Source organism: Trachemys scripta, chromosome 3 (assembly GCF_013100865.1).
Source record: "Trachemys scripta elegans isolate TJP31775 chromosome 3, CAS_Tse_1.0, whole genome shotgun sequence".
Taxonomy (NCBI): Eukaryota; Metazoa; Chordata; order Testudines; family Emydidae; genus Trachemys; species Trachemys scripta.
The window spans coordinates 164547677-164569989 of NC_048300.1; the positions used below are offsets into that span (position 1 = coordinate 164547677).

General features: G+C 44.9%; 1 protein-coding gene across 1 annotated transcript; it reads right to left on the reverse strand.

The window, feature by feature from the left end:
- Positions 1-13091: 13091 nt before the first annotated feature.
- Positions 13092-21680, reverse strand: LOC117875252 (protein CLN8-like). The gene is made up of 3 exons (XM_034766383.1): positions 21346-21680; positions 15743-16374; positions 13092-14683 (listed from the first exon to the last, which is right to left on the reverse strand). The coding sequence occupies exons 2-3, from the start codon at positions 16283-16285 to the stop codon at positions 14360-14362; spliced, it is 867 nt and encodes a 288-aa protein (XP_034622274.1). The 5' UTR covers positions 16286-16374; positions 21346-21680; the 3' UTR covers positions 13092-14359.
- Positions 21681-22313: the final 633 nt, after the last annotated feature.

Genomic DNA, 22313 nt, shown 5'->3' on the forward strand with positions numbered 1-22313 from the left:
ACAACAGGAAATCACTTTGTTACTCAAACAAACTTCCTATGTCTCCTTCTGTCTGAAATAGTGTGGTTGGACCAATCAGTGTATCCGGCTGATCCTCCAATCAGGACTCCTGTGGGTGATGCCTTGGCTGAGGCTCATTGTGCTATTAGCTTCTTGGCCCACCAGGTCACAGCAGACATTGGGAGGAGGCCAGGACATAGCAGCTGTCTGGGCATTCCTAGCTCTGGGTTCAAGATCTGAGACATCACAGGTCCTCTTTTATTTTGGATACGATGCTGGGAAGCAAAGGAATAAGAGGGAAGGTGTATAGAAGGGAATTCTCCCAGGACAGGAGAAAAGAATCTTTCAGGGAGCCTGGGCTGAAACCCCCTTGGGAGCAGAACTGATGCCATTTTTCTATTGGCCTCTGTTGTAAATCAATCCACTTGGGGAGTCTCCCAGAGCTGGAAGGTGGACCTGGACGTGTCTGGGCATAATGACCACTTGTGTTGATCGGTGAAGAATTTGCTCAGCTGATCTGTATGTTTTGATATCCCAGAAGGTAAGACGCTTCGAGGTGAATTGAGTGGGTTATACAGAAGTCCCAGAGACAGACTGTTTCCTGGCAGAGTGGTTCGATCATGCCCTTCCTTGCCTGTTTCTATCAAACATGGTCACTGAGTTCTCTGTCAGAATCAATAGATTTTTCCCTGCTATGTGGGGAAAGAAAGCTAAGCAGGCTAGACATACCTCATGTACTCCCTGGCATTTATATAAGTCTCTAGGTCGTGCAATGACCAAAGGCCTTGAGTCTGCAGGGACCCAATATGAGACCCCAAAACTAGAGATGACATGTCCATGAGTAGAGTGCGTGTTGGTAGTGTTGGAAGGAAGGGAATTCCTACACAAACATTTAGAGGGTCTATACGGTGATCCAGAGAAGACAGGACTAGCTCTGGCACTCGAACCACTTTGTCCAAGTGGCAATGATTCAGGGCATATACTAATGCATTTTTGCAGCTCCCTGAGGTGCAGTCTTGTGAGTTGCACTGCATAGGTACATGTTGCCATGTACTTAGCATGTGACCTAGCAACTTGAGGCACTTGCGAGATGTTGTAAGCGGGTAATCTTTCATTTGTAACACTAGGGGTATGTCTACACTATGAAATTAGGTCGATTTTATAGAAGTTGATTTTTAGAAACCAATTTTATACAGTCGATTGCGCCTGTCCACACTAAGCGCATTAAATTGGTAGAGTGCGTCCTCACTACTGTGGCTAGCATTGACTTACAGAGCAGTGCACTGTGGGTAGCTATCCCAAAGTCCCCGCAGTCTCCACTGCCCAGTGGAATTTTGGGTTAAACTCCCAATGCCTGATGGGGCAAAACCATTGTTGCGGATGGTTTTGGGTACATGTCATCAGTCATCCCTCCCTCCATGAAAGCAACAGCAGACAATCGTTTCACACCTTTTTTCCTGGGTTACCTGTGCAGACGCCATACCCCAGCAAGCATGGAGCCCGCTCTGCTCACTGTCACCGCTGCTGTTGTGAGCATTATAAACACCTCGCACATTATCTTGGAGTAGATGCAGAACTGGGCTAAGAGATGCCAGCACGAGGAGAATTTTGATGAGGACATGTGATCCAAGTAGCCAATGCAATCATTGACGTTCTGTTATCAAGGGTAGTGACTCTGGGAAATGTGCAGTATATTGACTCAAGAACACCTGTTGGTTTGCAATCCTGTGCTGCAGTTTCCTTGACAAATAAAGTTTGTGACCAAACAAATCAAATCATTTTGAGTCTTTGCCCTTAGACATGAGGCTTGTTGTCTCTGCCTTTGCTGCTCATTAGTGGCTGTTACCACCAGAGACCCCAGGGAGGTGGGAGAATAAAAATGTTTATACCCATTAGAGGGGATGAAGTATCTCCTCTCAACTTGTTTTGCTGTGGAAGCCAGGAAGGAGGGTGTCTGACAAAGAGTCTTGACTGGTTCCGTGATCCCTTCATTGATTGGCAGAACAAATCTAGCTGGAATGTCATATGCTAGGATGTCCACCAACTTGTGAGAACTCTCACATACCTCTTCTGCCTGGATGCCAAACACCAAGGCCACTCTATTCAAGAGTTCCTGACTTTAGCAAATTCAGGAAGTTGGTTGGGGTTGTTTTGCATGCTGAGCAATTCATTTAGTCAAAACTTTAAAAACAAGCTAATGCTATTTTTTGAAAAGGTTGGGATAGTATCTCTTTAACCTTGTACTGTAACTTTTATTTCACTAGATCTCTTCCTCTTCAGTTAAGAGAAACTTGAAAATACTTATGCCCATGTGTAAAGTTACTAACATGCATGTCCTCAGGATCAGGGCCTAACTCAGACACAGGACACACAGATACACAGACTAAAGGAACAATCTGAAAGTGGTACATTTTTTAATCACCTGTATACAAGACAAACATTGTGAAGCTGCATGGATATTAACAATTCATAATACATTAAAAGTGGGCAGTTTTTTTACCTATTCTTTTATAAACAGTGTTAATAAGAGAAGTGTATACTGCAGTTATTCCTAGTTGCTGAACATGTAGTCATCCTTAACATATGCAATAAAACACTGTCAATATACAAAATGATATTTTTAGTATATATATTACAAAGCTTATTTCATCACTGCAAGGCCCCAATGGAAAAATGTTGAACAGCGAAGAAGCAGCCATTTCATCAGTAAACAAGAAAATTGAACAGTCACATAAATTATAATTTTTCAACAAAACACTGATTTATGCAAACAAGCCAAAGATGGTATATCATCCAAACATGCTTTGTTGTACAATGAGCCCAACTACATTCAATGTTTTCAAAGACAGTTTAAACTGACTTCTAAACGCTTATCAAGTGGGAGACTCCTTGAGATCAACGGTAGGGCATTCTAGAAAGAGAGGGCACAGTATACAAACTCTCAATAATGGTACAAGAAGAAAAATGTACAAGACTTGGACACAGTTGGCAATCTAGAGGAGGGCTTGAGAGTATGGGCTGGAATCTATAGGACAAGGAAGTCTGTTGTTGGTGCTAGATCGTGGTAGGTTTTGTAGATAAGAATAACAATTGATTTTACAAACAAACAAACCACAATCTCAATGTGAAGAACACAGCACATGAATGCTGCAATCAGACAAATTTGCGAACAGGGGCTGCTAACAGGGAGCTTTGCGAACAGGGGCTGCTAACAGGGAGTTTCGCAAGGGAGTTCTCCAGGTGAAGGAGGAGCAATACAGCACCCTTTTGGGGTAAGTGACTGTCTGTAGTGTGTGTTTGTTTGTGTTTGAGGGTTACTTGCTGTGTGCTGAGCTTGTGTTTGTCAGTCTGTTTGTTTGTTTTGGTTGTTTGAAGGACCGTGTGCTGTGGCTGGCAGTTGGAAGCTGTGAGCTTCAAAGGAAGGTTTGAAAGCTAGATGCCTCTGGTAAGTGGCTGAGCCTTCATCAGTGGGCGGGGCATTCATACAGGCCAGGGCTTTATAAAGCAGCGCACAAGCGACCAGGGAGCTTTGCGACCAGGGGCTGCTAACAGGGAGTTTCGCAAGGGAGTTGGGAAGGGGAGCAGGAAGGGGGCGAGGGTCCCTTGCCAGTTCCATCTGTTTTCTCTTGATTCCCCTTAATACCTATAAAGCAACTACATTCTAACTTTTTGCTTAAACAACCCTTTCAGCTGACAGGGGGCTGCAGACGGGAGTTTGACAGAGGGAGGCTTACGATGGTTAGGAAGGCCCGCAACACCTGTGCCAGCACTGCTACTGTCTCCTCCACCTGTGCCTGTAGCCAGACAGAGTGCCTAAGCATGGATGCCTCTACCCAGATCCTGGTGTGGTTTTGCAAAGACTGTAACTTGCAATTTCCACTTACTGATATCCAGGCTGGGGGGACCATCCAATGTGAGAGGTGCCTGCTGGTGGAATCTCTCAGGCAGCAGGTGGGAGAGCTACAGGAGGAGGTGGCTAGGTTGAGGAGCATCCGTATCCACGAGCAATTCCTCGACAGTGTCCATGTGGAGACAGCTGAGGTAGCTGTCCCAGTACACAGGACTGCTGATACACCACTGGTGGAGGAGGAGATGGCTCAGGGTGGACACTGGCAGCTGGTTACTTCTGGCAGCAGGCAGTGCTCCACCCTTGCTCCGAACCCTCCTGCCGTGGTTATAGGTAACCGTTATGCTCTTCTTGATACAGGAAAGAAGGAATCGCTCCCTACAGTAAAGGAGGAGAAGCCTCGTACCCCTAAGGCTGGAGAGTCTGCTGCCACCACTGCGAATAGGAAACGTAGGGTAGTGGTGGTCGGAGACTCTCTGCTGAGGGGGACGGAGGCGCCCATCTGTCGCCCTGACATTTCATCTCGGGAGGTATGCTGCCTGCCGGGGGCCCGTATCTGAGACGTTACGGAGGCATTGCCGAGGATTATCCGGCCCTCTGACTACTACCCCATGCTACTCATCCATGTGGGCACAAATGATACTGCGCGGTGTGACACTGAGCGGATCAAGAGTGACTACAGGGCTCTGGGAGTACGGGTGAAGGAGTTTGGAGCGCAGGTGGTATTCTCTTCAATTCTTCCTGTCAAAGGTAGGGGCCCGGGCAGAGACAGATGCATCATGGAGGTGAATGCCTGGCTGCGAAGATGGTGTCGCCAGGAGGGCTTTGGCTTCCTAGACCACGGGATGCTATTCGAGGAAGGACTGCTAGGCAGAGATGGCGTTCACCTTTCGAGGAGAGGAAAGACCCTATTCGGACACAGACTGGCTAACCTAGTGAGGAGGGCTTTAAACAAGGTTCGACGGGGACAGGTGAGCAAAGCCCACAGGTAAGTGGGGAACATGGAGACCGGGGAGATGAGTCGGAAACAAGAGGGAGTGTGGGCTATATTGGCAGAGAGAAAGGAGAGTCAGGACAAAACTGGGAGGAAAGATCAAACCAGTATCTTAGATGCCTATATACAAATGCGAGAAGTATGGGGAATAAGCAGGAAGAACTGGAAGTGCTAATAAATAAATACAACTACCCTGTTTCCCCGAAAATAAGACAGTGTCTTATATTAATTTTTGCTCCCAAAGATGCGCTAGGTCTTATTTTCAGGGGATGTCTTATTTTTCAATGAAGAAGAATACGGTACACATCGGTGGATGCCTTATTATCGGGGAAGTCTTATTATCGGGGGGATGCCTTATATTACAACGAGAGGCAAAACTGTAAGTAGGCCTTATTTTCGGAGGATGTCTTATTTTCGGGGAAACAGGGTATGACATTGTTGGCATCACTGAAACTTGGTGGGATAATACACATGATTGGAATGTTGGTGTGGATGGGTACAGCTTGCTCAGGAAGGATAGACAGGGGAAAAAGGGAGGAGGTGTTGCCTTGTATATTAAAAATGTACACACTTGGACTGAGGTAGAGATGGACATAGGAGACGGAAGTGTTGAGAGTCTCTGGGTTAGGCTTAAAGGGGCAAAAAACAAGGGAGATGTCATGCTAGGCTTCTACTACAGGCCACCTAACCAGGTGGAAGAGGTGGATGAGGTTTTTTTCAAGCAACTAACAAAATCATCCAAAGCCCAAGATTTGGTGGTGATGGGGGACTTCAACTATCCGGATATATGTTGGGAAAATAACACAGCGGGGAACAGACTATCCAACAAATTCTTGGACTGCATTGGAGACAACTTTTTATTTCAGAAGGTTGAAAAAGCTACTAGGGGGGAAGCTGTTCTAGACTTGATTTTAACAAATAGGGAGGAACTCGTTGAGAATGTGAAAGTAGAAGGCAGCCTGGGTGAAAGTGATCATGAAATCATAGAGTTTGCAATTCTAAGGAAGGGTAGAAGGGAGAACAGCAAAATAGAGACAATGGATTTCAGGAAGGCAGATTTTGGGAAGCTCAGAGAGCTGATAGGTAAGGTCCCATGGGAATCAAGACTGAGGGGAAAAACAACTGAGGAGAGTTGGCAGTTTTTCAAAGGGACACTATTAAGGGCCCAAAAGCAAGCTATTCCGCTGGTTAGGAAAGATAGAAAATGTGGCAAAAGACCACCTTGGCTTAACCACGAGATCTTGCACGATCTAAAAAATAAAAAGGAGTCATATAAAAAATGGAAACTAGGACAGATTACAAAGGATGAATATAGGCAAACAACACAGGAATGCAGGGGCAAGATTAGAAAGGCAAAGGCACAAAATGAGCTCAAACTAGCTACGGGAATAAAAGGAAACAAGAAGACTTTTTATCAATACATTAGAAGCAAGAGGAAGACCAAAGACAGGGTAGGCCCACTGCTTAGTGAAGAGGGAGAAACAGTAACAGGAAACTTGGAAATGGCAGAGATGCTTAATGACTTCTTTGTTTCGGTCTTCACCGAGAAGTCTGAAGAAATGCCTAACATAGTGAATACTAATGGGAAGGGGGTAGGTTTAGCGGATAAAATAAAAAAAGAACAAGTTAAACATCACTTAGAAAAGTTAGATGCCTGCAAGTCACCCGGGCCTGATGAAATGCATCCTAGAATACTCAAGGAGCTAATAGAGGAGGTATCTGAGCCTCTAGCTATTATCTTTGGAAAGTCATGGGAGACGGGAGAGATTCCAGAAGACTGGAAAAGGGCAAATATAGTGCCCATCTATAAAAAGGGAAATAAAAACAACCCAGGTAACTACAGACCAGTTAGTTTAACTTCTGTGCCAGGGAAGATAATGGAGCAAGTAATTAAGGAAATCATCTGCCAACACTTGGAAGGTGGTAAGGTGATAGGGAATAGCCAGCATGGATTTGTGAAGAACAAATCATGTCAAACCAATCTGATAGCTTTCTTTGATAGGATAACGAGCCTTGTGGATAAGGGTGAAGCGGTGGATGTGGTATACCTAGACTTTAGTAAGGCATTTGATACGGTCTCGCATGATATTCTTATCAATAAACTAGGCAAATACAAATTAGATGGGGCTACTATAAGGTGGGTGCATAACTGGCTGGATAACCGTACTCAGAGAGTTGTTATTAATGGTTCCCAATCCTGCTGGAAAGGCGTAACGAGTGGGGTACCGCAGGGGTCTGTTTTGGGACCGGCTCTGTTCAATATCTTCATCAACGACTTAGATATTGGCATAGAAAGTACACTTATTAAGTTTGCGGATGATACCAAACTGGGAGGGATTGCAACTACTTTGGAGGACAGGGTCATAATTCAAAATGATCTGGACAAATTGGAGAAATGGTCTGAGTTAAACAGGATGAAGTTTAACAAAGACAAATGCAAAGTGCTCCACTTAGGAAGGAAAAATCAATTTCACACATACAGAATGGGAAAAGACTGTCTAGGAAGGAGTACGGCAGAAAGGGATCTAGGGGTTATAGTGGACCACAAGCTAAATATGAGTCAACAGTGTGATGCTGTTGCAAAAAAAGCAAACATGATTCTGGGATGCATTAACAGGTGTGTTGTGAGCAAGACACGAGAAGTCATTCTTCCGCTCTACTCTGCTCTGGTTAGGCCTCAGCTGGAGTATTGTGTCCAGTTCTGGGCGCCGCATTTTAAAAAAGATGTGGAGAAATTGGAAAGGGTCCAAAGAAGAGCAACAAGAATGATTAAAGGTCTTGAGAACATGACCTATGAAGGAAGGCTGAAAGAACTGGGTTTGTTTAGTTTGGAAAAGAGAAGACTGAGAGGGGACATGATAGCAGTTTTCAGGTATCTAAAAGGGTGTCATAAGGAGGAGGGAGAGAACTTGTTCACCTTAGCCTCTAAGGATAGAACCAGAAACAATGGGTTTAAACTGCAGCAAGGGAGGTCTAGGTTGGACATTAGGAAAAAGTTCCTAACTGTCAGGGTGGTTAAACACTGGAACAAATTGCCTAGGGAGGTTGTGGAATCTCCATCTCTGGAGATATTTAAGAGTAGGTTAGATAAATGTCTATTAGGGATGGTCTAGGCAGTATTTGGTCCTGCCATGCGGGCAGTGGACTGGACTCGATGACCTCTCGAGGTCCCTTCCAGTCCTATAATCTATGAATCTATGAATCTATAAATAGAACCACATACCTGGCTGGGGTGTTTTGGATCTGTTTGAAAGAATATGAAGCATTGACTGATAAAAGGTACTACAATAAATAAGCCATTCTTGATGAGGGCAAAGATGAAGTCTGTAGTACTGAACTGGGGAAGGGAATACATACACTTGCTGAAATTTGGAGTTAGCCAAAAATTTTCCAAAAAAATCATCCCATATCTACTGTAAAAGCTGGTGCTATCAGTGTAATTCCACTAATCATCTGAGGAATAAATGCCTTATGCTAGGAGGAAGCAGGCAACCAATAGCACATGTTAGTTCTGCTGTCCTCAATACAGAGCCCCCCCCCCCCAAGCAATTAGAACCTATCATATTGGTTTTGTGAGATTAGCCTCTGCAGAACCAGATATGGAGCATGTTAAGGTTGTCCAAATAAATGGCAGGGAATGCTTGAGGCAAAGGGATACAGGGGCCCAGATCTCTCTGGTTAAACAGAGTGTGGCCCCAAAGGCCAGTATGTTACCTGGCCAAATGACAGAGATTGTGGGGGTGGGCAAAAGCAGATTCCTTGTACCACTAGTTAAAATCCATGTGCTGTGGGAATGTTTGGAAAGTGTTTTGATTGTGGAGGTAATGGAACACCTCCTAATTAACCTACTTCTTGGTAATGATTTTTTCGGTGTAGCTCAGAGTTAAAGTATTTTCCTGCAGCAGGAGGGAGTTTTATGCTGAGACCCACAAGAAAAAGGGTAAGGTCTCAGGAACTGCTGAGAGAATGGGAGAGAGTCGCCTTGATTCTTCTGCAACAGGGGAAAGCCACATTCTCCCCGGTGGGAGGGTGATTGAGATCAGCTCCTGCACTGCAACTGGAGGCATCACCACATCAGGAAGGGATGGGAGTGTAATGCCTGCCAGGGAGAGAACTGTCCAGGTTGTTAGCTGCCAGCAAGTTGCAGCTGAACCAAAGACAGATCCGGCTCTAGGGAGCAAATGTGTCCCAGAGGAGAGACCAGAGAAGGGGCAGGGAATCTCAGAAACCACTGAGGTGGGTGAGGATTCCTGTGACTCTGTAATACAGGGAAACAGTGTGCTTCCAAGTATGGGAGGGGCTGAGACTAGCTCCTTTCCCGCAGAAGGCAACATGCCCTCAGGATGGGGGGGGGAAAAGGGGGGCAGGAGAGGTGTTGTCAGTGATTAAGGAAACTGTCCCAGGTGTTAGCCAGCAGGGTTTTGCAGCTGAACAAGGGAGGAACCCCTTCTCAGGTTGCACAGAGAAATGTGTCTTAGACTAGGTCTACACTACCCGCCTGAATCGGCGGGTAGAAATCGATCTCTCGGGGATCAAATTATCGCGTCTTGTCGGGACGCGACAATCAATCCCCGAATCGACGCTCTTACTCCACCAGTGGAGGTGGGAGTAAGCGCCGTCAACGGGGAGCCGCGGAGGTCGATTTTGCCGCTGTCCTCACAGCGGGGTAAGTCGGCTCCGATAGGTCGAATTCAGCTACGTTATTTGCGTAGCTGAATTTGCGTATCTTAAATCGACCCCCCCTGTAGTGAAGACCTGCCCTTAGAGGGGATCTCAGAGGAGGAAACTGGGGAAGGAATAGCGGGAGTACAGGAGTGTCTCCTCACTGGTCACTTGGGATAGGATGCCCAGGACTAAATGGCTAAGTCAGCAACTGTGCACCCAGACACTCAGCCTGGGATCGACTTCCTGGAGGGGAGCAGTCACATAGCTGACTTCTCAGGGACAGAGAAAGGGATGGTGGAGGGTTCCCCAATCCAGGTCCCAGTTTTTTAGGATGCTATTTATGATAAGTTTTTGGAAAATAACTGTGTCTCTTTAAATCAAAATGCAGCTCCAATGCCTGTGATAACAGAGGAGTTGAGACAGGAAGTTGCCAGGTGATAGTTTGTGAGAATACAAATGTCCCAACTGACAGAGAAGGGGGTGTCTTTTCCAACGCTGTTGAGACACAGAAAGCAGTTATGGGAAAGCTGCTAGGAAAGGGTGCACCTGGTCAAAGGGTAAACACACTTAGCCCAGAGACCACAGATCACGGCCCTTTAGGGGACAGGGAAGGACTCATTGCTGGGAGGGGGAAACACAGGTGTGACGGGGTTAGGACTCACCCACGGCGCCTGCTACTGGTTGTCTTGGGAATTAGCTCTGTCCAGTGGAGCGCCCCCTCCTGGTAGTGTCCTGTCCATTGTCTCGCGCTCGCTTGGCGTGTGGACCCGCGTCGCTCTCCGGTTTGCGGCGTCCTCTTCCGGACCACTGCCATCCGGCAGTGCCCCTTAGTCCATCCACACCCCCTTCCGGGAGGGGGTTAAATAGGAGTCTTTGCACTGGCCTGCCACAACCCCCAATCTAGCCCCTCTTACATCAGGGGGCAGGTTGCAGCCTGACTCGGCCACTGCTCCATGGCCCGGGGCAGCACAAGGGGGAAAGGGGGGGACCCAGGCCCACCCGCTACTCTGGGTCCCGACCCAGGGACCCTCTAATGGCAGCCTCTCGGCCCTCCTTCTCTCCCCTTGCCTTCAGCCTTCCCTGGGTCACTTTCCCTCTGACCCTATTGCACCCTCTAGGCCCTTCTACTCAGGGCTGGTAGTCTGGCAGATATCAGGCTGAAGCTCCACTCTGCTTCCCTGAGCCTGCCCTGCTCCCTGCTCAGGAGACAGACCTTCCTCCTTGAAGGTCTGGGACAGACTCACTCTCTTCTCTCAGAGCAGCCTTTTTATAGGGTTGAGCCTGGCCCTGATTGGCTGTCTCCAATCCGGGCCCTGATTGGCTCCCAATAAGCCCTTCTCTATTGGCTGCCGGGCTGCACAGGCGCACTGGCCTGCTGCAGCCCCTTCTAGCTTGGGGGGGGTGGGGCAGACACCCCATCACAACAGGGTAACCCCAAAAAGGGAACTGGATTTTTTGCATATGTACAGTCCTGAGGTTGGGACACAGCTCCCCAAAGGGCCAGCGAATGTGCAGGATCCCCCTGGACCTTTATCTTGCTGGACCCTGAGATATCAAAATTCCGGAAACATGATTAGATTAAGAGCCCACACAGAAAGGAACAGTAGAGGGAAAGAAAAGCCAGTGACTGATTACATGGGAGAGAGTCAAAGGACACTATAGGTAATGAACAAACTAATCTCAAACTAGAATATCTGAACAGAGGGCGTGGTATCATAAAGATACTTGTAAATGGACATCTGTGATGAAAATTTTGGTATTAATGTTAAGTTTTAGGGATAAGAATTTTAACATGGATGTTAAACCTTATGATAATGCTACTTTTCAATTAATACCTGTAAACAGACTTAAAGCTTACCATAGAGGAGAAACCATAACAAACCTGGTTTGCTGGGTGAGGGGAAAACTGAGGCATGCTGCCTCATGGTCTTAATGGCTGGATGCCAAGAGAACTATAACACAAACTTCCTTCAAGATAGTTTACTGCAAGAAGGTTAATCACTGACTAAGGGAAGAGAAGACACACTGTACCTCAGAGGAACACCCTGCACCCCCATGTTCATCCTTATAATATGATTGTGTGGTATCCAATTAAAAGTTTGTCATGTCGGGTATCTTCAGAAGGCTCATGTTGCACTGAGCATTGTTGTTATAGTGATGTTATAATAATAGGTTTTTATAAAAATAGGAATTATAGGTTGTAATTTCATGTATATAATTATGAGGCTGAAAATGTGTCCTCATGGCTTAAAACAAGCCCAGGCAAAACTTTCCAGGAGCAGACGGGCAGTTCACACTTCATCAGGGCAGTTATGGGACAAACCCAGCCCAGCCTCACAGGAACAAAGGACACTGGCCTAGGCAACAACAAAGGATCTGTTGGACTCTCAAGTGAGTCACCCCCCTTCCTTTGGTCAGTTTGGGACTACGATGAGGTAATGCTCACCTGACTCTGAAGGGGGGGGGGGCAAAGCCAAGAGGGGAAAAAAATATATGATAAAAGGGAGAGACATTTGCCATGCTCTCTCTCTTCCACCTCTATCTACAGACACCACCACCAAGCGACTGAAGCACTGACCAAAGTGGGAGAGGATGGCTGAAGGGCAACCAGCCAGCCTGTGGTAAGAAGCATCTAAGTTTGTAAGGGCACTGAAAGTGTTAAGGTCAGCTTACAATGTGTTTTGCTTTTATTTCATTTGACCAAATCTGACTTCTTGTGCTTTGACTTATAATCACTTAAAATCTATCTTTTGTAGTTAATAAATATGTTTGTTTATTCTACCTGAAGCAGTGCATTTTGTTTGAAGCGTGTCAGAGACTCCCCTTGGGATAACAAGCCTGGTACATATCAATTTCTTTGTTAAATTGATGAACTCATATAAGCTTGCAGTGTCCAGCCAGCATAACTGGACATTGCAGACAGAGGTTCCTAGAGGTGGATTATAAATTCTAATTCTATAATATGAGACAATATATTCATGTAACGTTTAAGAAAAGTTTTGTGAATGAGTTCCAATAGTTCATGGATTAGGGACCCAATCTTATGGGGTTCCACAGGCTTCTGTATAGATTATTTAGGTTAATCTTTCTATCTACCCAATGGGACTCAATGCTCAGTCTAGAAGATACCATCAGAGATGCTTAGTTTTGCAGTTCTCAGACTGTGGATTTGTGTCTCCAGAGATAACATGCTTGTTAACAGCAAAAATATTTTTAAATAAATAATATATAGAGGTGAGAAATAACAGACCTCAACCCTATTGCCCCTCTGCAAATTTGTGTCCACAGAGTCAATCTCTTACCTCTCTCTAAAAGTGCAAAGTTTCAAAAAGTTCGATGAATAGAAGTTTGTTGGGGGCAGAATAGATCTGGACAAGGAGAATAAGTCTGGAGATAAATGTCAGAAGCGACGGACATATGCTTGTTTTGTTAAAATATTATATGTTTGCTGTTGAAGAAAAAAATCCAAAAAACTTAACGTTGCTGTTTTATTTAAATAAAACAATTTAAATGTCTGTCTGGTGATGTTCTCCTCCTAATACAGCATGGCAAGAAAATCCTCCAAATATTAATGATTAACCCGTTGAATTGGAGATAGTTCACTTCCCAATTTACCTTTGGTAAATGAAATAACCAAACCATCATTCATTTTCTGATATAGCAATAAAACTAATCTGCAAAGTTTTGAACATAAATCACTGTTTAAAAATGGATAGTGTGTAACTTCTAAAAATGAAACCTACATCTCTCTGACTTGTGAAGAATATGTATTAAGGTTATAACAACTAATAAGAATGCACTTTTGATAGAAAACCATGATTAAATCAAGTCTTCCTGACTAGTGATTTAAATCGTGATTTAAATCAATTTGATTTAAATCAAATGCACCCTGCACAGTAATTATCTGCAATACACAGCAGTTTATTGAAAAGGAGTTACAGAAATGGTAAAGGGTTATATTAAGCACACACTTACTATGTGAGACATTAAGAGCTATACATTCCTCTTAACGAGTTTCTCTTTCACAAATATACACAAACAGGCCATGCACTAGCCTCATGCAGTTCCTGCTTGGCAAACAGAGAAGGTGGTTACCAATTTTATAGACGGCTTCTTCTCTCAAGGTCTGTTCTTCTCAACCCTCTGGTCTGTCTCGGATTCCCTCAAGGCAAGGCCTTGAGACCCCTCTGGTTCACAGTCCTACTCGAGCCCAAGGAGAAGAGTTTTGGCTACTCTGTCTAGCAGCGTTGCTTCTTCAAGCATCAATTAAGGAATCCCAAACACAGTAATTTACTTTGCTTGATTCTTATACTCTTTTTCCTCAAAGGAGTCACATGTCTTAAAAGCATGCCCAGTGGGCATGTGGTTACTAATTTTTACCTAATTAGTGTTTTAGAATGGGCTGAGGGTTGGTACCGAACGAAGATCACCCCACATTTACTCACTCATCAATCATTCACTCTGTGTGATGTCCTTGCTGTAAGGTCACTATAACCAGGTCGAGCTGTATTCCATGCTGGAACTTTATGCATGTGATATTTACTTTTGCATGGGCTCATATTTGCCAACCAATAGGTTCAATATCGTACGCCAGTCTGGCATTAGGCTCCCAGACTAAAATTACTGGCACCAATCCTGACTGAGTCAAAGAGTGTGTGTATATTTTAAAGATAGACAACAACAATTTTAAAACACTTTTGATAAATGAATATAGTACACTGATAGCAAACTGCAAACAGATCAATATATTCATAGACTTCTTGTAAGCAATTCTATTTTCATGGACTTGCTAGTAAACCTGCACCACTTTCTCCTGGCCATATTTTACTGCAACCCTAATAGCTGTTGCAGAACTATATCCTCTTCTTTTGGAATGTTTCACTATTTAAATTTTCACAGGATGCATTTTTCACTGTTGTATTTGGAAATTTCCTGTCAACTGGACCAAAGAGCCGCTGAGTCGATTTGAATATCCAGTATGGATTAAGTATTAATGTAAGTGTACTTAACCCCATGAAAAAAACAATAAAATATGGAAGTCCCAGATTTTCCACCACATCATTCCAATGGGAAACACATACCCACCACATATGATAAATAAGGACCATGCGGCAGTGAAGCATATGGATATTTACCCATTGGGTTGCCTTCTCAAAAAGGGTATTAGCACAGCCAATCTGAAAGAGACAACAACAAAGAAAGAGAAATGAGATTGCAGCTTCAAGATAAGGCAGTCAGTGTTTTCTAGAAATAAGAGACATATTTAGTTTTCCTGTTGTGTTTAGTGTAAACTGACATACAAACATTCTCTCAATCATTTTTCTCTAGAATGCTAAAAGATTGCACATTTCTATAGCACCTTTTGTCTAGCAGAATTTATCTAGCATCACTCAGATGCAGCCAGCTGATGGTGGATGAAAACAATCAAAATAAAACATATGTCACAAAAATGCACAAGGGTTAGCAGGATGTGGAAAGTTTTGGCCAACACCACTCAGGTAGACCAGGACTCTCAAACTTCTCTAGCATCTACATACAAAGGGCTGAGGTGATCGTGCCAGGACTTGTGGCTGTAGTTCTAAAAAGTCAGCATATTTTAGGATTTAAGTTTAAATCTCTAAGACATACTCTTTGGAACAGATTATGGTTTAGGAAGCAGGGCTGATTTCTTCTCTCCCTACAAGCATGGCAGCTCTCTTCAAGGCTATTCTCCCTCTCTGCATCCATAGAATATACATAATGTACATAAACACTCGTTTGTGTGTGAGCACACATAGACATATTTTTAATCTCCAGATAGATATGTAATGGTCTATATTAAGCTTGTTGGAGCTGATCAGCCATTCTTATGTTACTATTTTCAGTCTTAAAAAAAAACCTTTTAAAAATAGAGTTTAATCACCTCATCTTTGCTCCTGTGCACTAGATCCCAACTAGTGAGTCTGTAAACTAATTTCTTAACATTTCTTTCTTTTTGTTTCTTTGTTACAAAATGGGTAAAAAAAGTTAAAAGATTTTTTAGACAATAGTTAATTATTGTTAGGGAGTTATAATTAAGGATTCCAATGGCCACATCATTTTAAGTTTGGAAGAAAAATTTATTTCTTGACCCCAGAACTAATCTGCCATTTTAGAGGCCAATATTTCTTTGTTTGCTGATTTGTTTTGAGGAGGAGGCAATATGAGGATTATGATGGAAACTTCTCTCACCCATAATTAATACAGCATGTTCTTACCCTTGCAAGCATAAAGGATATGCAGTATGAAGGATTGTTCATCTCAAGTAGCAGTCCCATCAGGGGTAGATAGTGTCCAGATTTTATGTTAATTATCAGACCAAGAAGCCCACCAAAGGCAAATAAATGATGAACTACCTCGAACACATCAAATATCCTGAAAACAATGTTAGACACATGAATAACTACATTTTCAAGCAAGAAGTAGCCAGCGGCTATTAAGCAATGAAACCAGCTCCACTTTTGCTGTGCATACACTTGGTCAGCTTGAAAAACTGGATCTATAAGCAAGGCCCACAACCCAGCTCCACAACTCTGAACTGCAAACAGGCCACGTGTGATATTCATATTCCAGAAGATCTTCTGCTTTGCTGACAAAGTGCGATAACTGGCACTGATCCATGAGGCCAGCCAGTGAGCGAGAAGAAATACTCCCAGGTAGCTGAAAAAACCAGCTGCTAGTAATGTCAAACGAACTTCCCACACAACATAGTCCCAGTCATAAATGGCACTGAACTTTGCACTGTCATTTGCAAGATTCATTTCTTCTTCTATAATTCAAAATATCTGGAAGGAGTCTGAAGCTTCTTACTCACACTGAGCCTGGGCTGTTACACAGAGCAGAAACCCATCTGCAAATAAATAAAATAAAATAAATCCTTGCAGAGAACGGTTGTATGTGTGTGTGTATATGATCTCCCCATTTATGAAAGCTCGCTAGTTTCACTACAATTTAGCATTTTTTACTGTTTCCCAACAGTATTCCCAACTAGTATTTCCCAACAGTTTAGAACTGACATAAAAAAACCTGGTCAAGGCTGATAATTGACCTTCAGGGTCAACCAGGTACATAAAAGAGAAGATGAGCTATAGAGAAAGACTCCTTGTTTCCTTACTTCCAGAACTATTAATGGCAATGGATGTTACAGTCACAAAACATTCACCTTTTGTTCCCTAGTTATGTAAAAATAGAATACCTTTTCCTTGTAATTTTCCTTACTGGTTTTTATGTAGACTATATACTATTCTTTATCTTCTTCAAGACTTCCATTGCCTTTATAAATCATTTCTCAAGAAGCCCGTCTGGCTGAAATGTTTTGCTAACACTACTGTCAACACATTTTTAAAACAATCCTTCACCAGTTTATATACCAAGATCATGTGTAGATGTTTGGGCTCCAGTTGGATCTTGGGTTCTGAAATCCATGCAAGGGGTGAGTTTGAGAGCTTCCCGCAGCAGCCATTAGCCAGGAATGGCGAACCATGGTCACTGGGAGCCGTGCGCGGCTGTGCCTGCCGACGGTCAATGTAAATATTGTCTCGCGGCCCGCCAGCGGGTTACCCTGATGGGCCGTGTGCAGCCCCGCGGGCCGCAGGTTGCCCACCACTAGTTTAGTGCCATAGCATACGCTTTGGGCTCTGGGCCTCTCTGCCACTAGTTTTAAAAGGCAACATAGACATGAGTTTTTAGGAATCTAGGAATCTTTAGGAATCAAACATATATGCCCAGTTTACAGGGTACAGATTAAAGCTGTGTAAGCAGAGTCAGGATGAGCTCTATCCTGACATCTGGTGGTGAATTATGGCGAGTGTGGAAAAGAACTCCAGGGGCTGATCTTGTTTGCATAGGCACACCCACCCGCCTGACATGAAACAACAGCAAATGAAAGTGGTTACTTTGGCTGGTGTGGGATCCCCAGTTTCTCTGTTATTGGGGCAGGAAGAATAAAGTGTTGTTACCTTGATTCGGTGAATTCGGTGAATCAAGGCCAGTGAAACTGTTGTATGACAGAGAGACTCACCAGTAATTAAGTAGCACTTGCTAGACAAGGGGCATGGGTTACAAAACCCAGTGAATTGAGAGAGGATGGAGACAGGTATTTGTACCTGATGGTATGGGCCCCCTTTGAGGCTTGAAACACCAATTGTATCATTTCCTCTCTCCACTGTTGAATGTCAGAGCTAACTTTGATTCCATTAGGAGTCTAGTTACAGGCTGCTGAGCTGAATTCACTTTGGGCCAATGGTGCACCAGCACTGGGGCTCCCCTACTATGAGCTGAAATCACTAAAAGCTGAAATCACAAAAGAGCTAATGTTATTAAGAGCTGAGATCACTGAGTGTTGGAGCTTGAAGCTATATTGCTAAGCAGCTGGTGGAGCAATTTGCGGGGAAGACTGGAGGAGCAGCAAGCAGTGCGGAGCTTTGCGGGAATGGTTGAAGCGGCTTAAGGAATGGCGAGCGGAGTTGTTTGCGGGGATGGCTGAAGCAGCTCACAGGTCAGGGAGCGGAGTGGAGCAGCTTGTAGAGCAGAGCAGTTCGTGGGACAGCAGGAAGTGGAGTGGCTCATGGTGAAGGCTGCAGCGGTACCCCATGGAGAGATGGCCGGCCGGCCTCGGATCACGTAAGGTGCCCCTTAACACCCTGCGTGCCCCCCTTTTTACTCTGGGGCTGCACTGACCAGGGACAGAGACTTTGGGTGGTTGCTGGCCCCAAGAGACTTTGGGGTGTTGGACTTTGGGGACTCTGGGTGATTTTTGGGTTGCTGGATTCAAGAACCAAAGGGAAAGGACACAGCCAAATTTGCTGGGGTGGGCCTTTTGCTCATGGTTTGTGTTATGAATCCTCTTTGTGGTGTTTTTCCAATTTAATGCTGATGTTGTTTGCCTCATGTTATTAAATATTTTCTGCTACACTCAGACTCCATGCTTGCAAGAGGAGAAGAATTGCCTCCTAGAGGCGCCCGGGGGGGTGGTATGTAATTGTCCCCGTCACTGGGTGGGGGCTCGAGCCAGTTTTGCATTGCATTATTGAAACGGAACCCCTAGATACAGAACCCGGCCTTTGTTGCTGCCAACTTAGATGGGCAGAAGGGTTACAGCTGCAACAAACCAGCCACTACGGGCCTCATTCTCAGTTACACTAAGGCCACTTTACACTGCCTGGAAGTACAAAGGAGCCTGGAACTGTTGGAGCAGAATAATGTGGGCTAAATGTAAATGAGAATTGAGCCCTATCTCTATAGTACATGTACTCATACTTTATTATTTTGTCTAATAAAACGAAAATCAGTAATAGTGTAAATATTCTTCTTTATTATATGTTTATATTAACAGAACTTTTGATACATGCAAGTGCATACTTTTGGCTGTTATAATTAGAACTTTTTAATCTTTTTCTGTATTGTCATATTTTGAAAAAGAATTAAAACTTTTCAAAGTGTACAAAAAGACAGTCCTGCTTCTTACACTTCTCTCTTCTGTGAGGTGTTTTAACTATGTATGCAGCATCACAGGTGAGCATATATGTAGGCCTTGCACTCACAGAGAAAAACAGAAATAAGGAAACAGGACAAATGGACAATGGACAAAGCATGAATTCACAAGTGCCCTGTAAATAATAAATAGCAAGTACTGTAGATGAAGAAATAGTCAGAAGATGAGTAAAGTATGATAAGCTTGCAGTTGCAGCTTTGCTTACTAGCACAGTTTGTAGTGCATGAATAGCTCATGATGAAGGATACAATTTGGCCATGGATTCCATGACTTTGACAGATCTCCATGACTTTGGCAGGGCTCCATCTGTGCGTTCCCCTCCCCAGGCGGGGTTCAGGCTTTGGCTCTCACCCCTGTGTGGTATGGCTCAGACTTCAACTTCAGTCCCGCCGTGACCATAACCTGATTTTGTACATTTTTACCATGACTGTTCTGTGAATTTGGCTTAATTTTACCGTGACAAAATCGTATCCTCACTCATGCTCTATACAGGGCCTGGTTCACACAATTAGCAAGCCAGTCATAAAGCCTGTGATACAGTGCAGAATGTAATACACATGTGTTAGTCTGTTTTAGAACTTGTATATAATCTGATTTATAACGATGTACTTTGGAGTTGTGATGGTCCCTAACCTACTCCACTACATGTGACCTGATCACCTGAGCTGCAGCTTTCTGAAATGCCAATAAAGAAACCTCAGTGACAAGCCTAGATTTGAAATGAGTTTTTGGATTCCAGAGAACTGGATAAAGTGTTTTCCCAGAACTGGACAAAGCGTTCTGGATGAGCCGAATGGAAAAGATCTCAGATGGAATCTCAACAATGTTGTTTTTCTAGCAAATTGGAATATCAGACACCAAAAAAAAAAAAAAAAAAAAATAGGGCATAATACTACAAAATCTTAGTCTAGTAAACGGGACAACTTGCATGAGAAAGAGCTTGTAAGATCATCTTGTGAATAGAATTGCACGGTCAACTTCTGAACAAAATTAGACCACTTTCTAAAGGGTTTATTATTCCTGAAGCTAACTAAGAGGGTAGGACATACAGAAACAACCTCCCTATTACCTCTTCAGCATCACAGTTATTATTAATTGTATAGCCCATAATTTTCAAGCTTGAGGGCACAAAGTTAATTAAAACTTTCTCCACATGAGGTGGTTTAAAGAATATGAACGTTTTCTTTCATTTTTTATTTTAAAACATCCATGTCACAGGTCCGGAACACCCGGTCGAAAAGGGAGCCTGGTACCTCTGGACAGCACAGCTGACCAAGCTGCCAAAAGTCTGGTTGGCCACAGTGGGGCAGGCAGGCTCTGTGTCCGGCTCTATGCAGCTCCTGGGAAGCAATGGCATGTCTCTCCGGCTCCTAAGTGGAGGGGCGGCCAGGGGGGCTCTGTGTGCTGCCGCTGCCTGCAAACGCCACCCCGAGTGTCAGCTCTGCAGTTCCCTCCGCATAGGAGCTGGAGGGACATGCTGGCCGCTTCCTGGGAGTCGCGTGGACTTCCTCCATCCCCGGGAAATGCCGGGGGGCCGCCTGAGGTCAGCACTACCCAGACTCTGCACCCGCACCCCCTCCTGCACTCCAAACCCCTTGGCTCCAGCCCTGGAGCCCCCTCCCGCACTCCAAACACCTCATTCCCGGCCCCATCCCAAAGCCCACATCCCCAGCCTTCAGCCCCCTCCCACACCGCAAACCCCTCAGCCCCATTCCCCAGCCCAGAGCCCCTTCCTGCACCCCAAACTCCTCATCTCCAGCCCCACCCCAGAGCCCACATCCCAAGCCGGAGCCCTCACCCCCTCCCACATGCCAACCCCCTTCTCCAGCCTGGAGCCCCCTCCCACAGCCCAAACTCCTCATTTCCATCCCCTCCAACCCACACCCCCAGCCAGAGCCCTCACCCTCTCCTGCACCCCAACCGCCTGCCTCAGCCCTCGCCTCATGAAAATGAGCGAGTGAGCAAGGGTTGGGGCAAGCAAGGGATCGATGGAAGGAGGGGGGTCGGGGCCTCGAAGAGGGGGCAGGACAGGTGTGTTTGGTTTTCTGCGATTAGAAAGTTGGCAACCCTACCCTGGAAGTAGGATGTTTTCTCAGCATTTAACCAAAACCAGCAGTTACTAATGCTGTCTAATCCCCACTTCCTCCTCCTCACAAGAGGAAACAGTACAGCACACAGAAAATATTTGCAAAAGAATCAGTACGGGAGGGAAAATAACAACAATGAAATAACCTTATGCAGGTTCTCCTAGGCCTACCCTAAACACTGACGTGAGTGCTGTAGTTAATAAAGCCGTTCTCTACTCAGCACCTTTTGCTTCCTACTTACTGGCTGGGAAGCTTCAATTGCTCTGCACTTTCTCCCCGCAGCCTCTGTGCTTTGCTCTGTGCTCCTAACTGCAGCGATCAGCAGACTGCGTTTAAAACAGTGATGTCCGGGCTGCTTCTTCCTTCTTTGCAGAAGCAGAAGCAGCTGCAACAGCCTTGAGCCCCAGCTTCTCACCCCAGCAAGAAGAGATAATGTTACTTTCGCTTCTGCTGCCCCTTTGTTTCTCCCTGAAGTAAACCGTCGCTCCCTCCCCGGAGGTGGAAGTGGAGCGCACCAAATACCCCGCGCTGGCACTCAGTTCTCCTTGGAGCTAAATTCTGCAGGGCAGGAGGGGGATCAGGCCACACTCTGCCCTGGTGCTGCAGCCAAGTTTCGCTTTGCACTGAGAGAAAGGGCAGCTGCTAGGATGCAAAAAAATGTGACGTGCAAAGCTAGAACCACTGAGCTGTGTAGAAACATGGGCGCTGGAACCGAGCGACAGACCCCTCCAACATCCTGCTATGGGCAGAACGTTTGTGTGTCATATACAGAAATTTTGTGTGTGTGTGTGTGTGTGTGTGTGTGTCACACACGTGTGTTGGCTGTATCGTGCCTGGACTGTGGTATATGAAGGGGACCTCGTCTTGTTAATTCAATTCAGAGCGGCTAGGTTTGGTGCAGCTTGGTGTGGGACATTTCTCAGCGGTCAAGTATCAGAGGGGTAGCCGTGTTAGTCTGAATCTGTAAAAAGCAACAGAGGGTCCTGTGGCACCTTTGAGACTAACAGAAGTACTGGGAGCATAAGCTTTCGTGGGTAAGAACCTCACTTCTTCAGATGCAAGTAATGGAAATCCATTACTTGCATCTGAAGAAGTGAGGTTCTTACCCACGAAAGCTTATGCTCCCAGTACTTCTGTTAGTCTCAAAGGTGCCACAGGACCCTCTGTTGCTTTTTACAGATTCAGACTAACACGGCTACCCCTCTGATA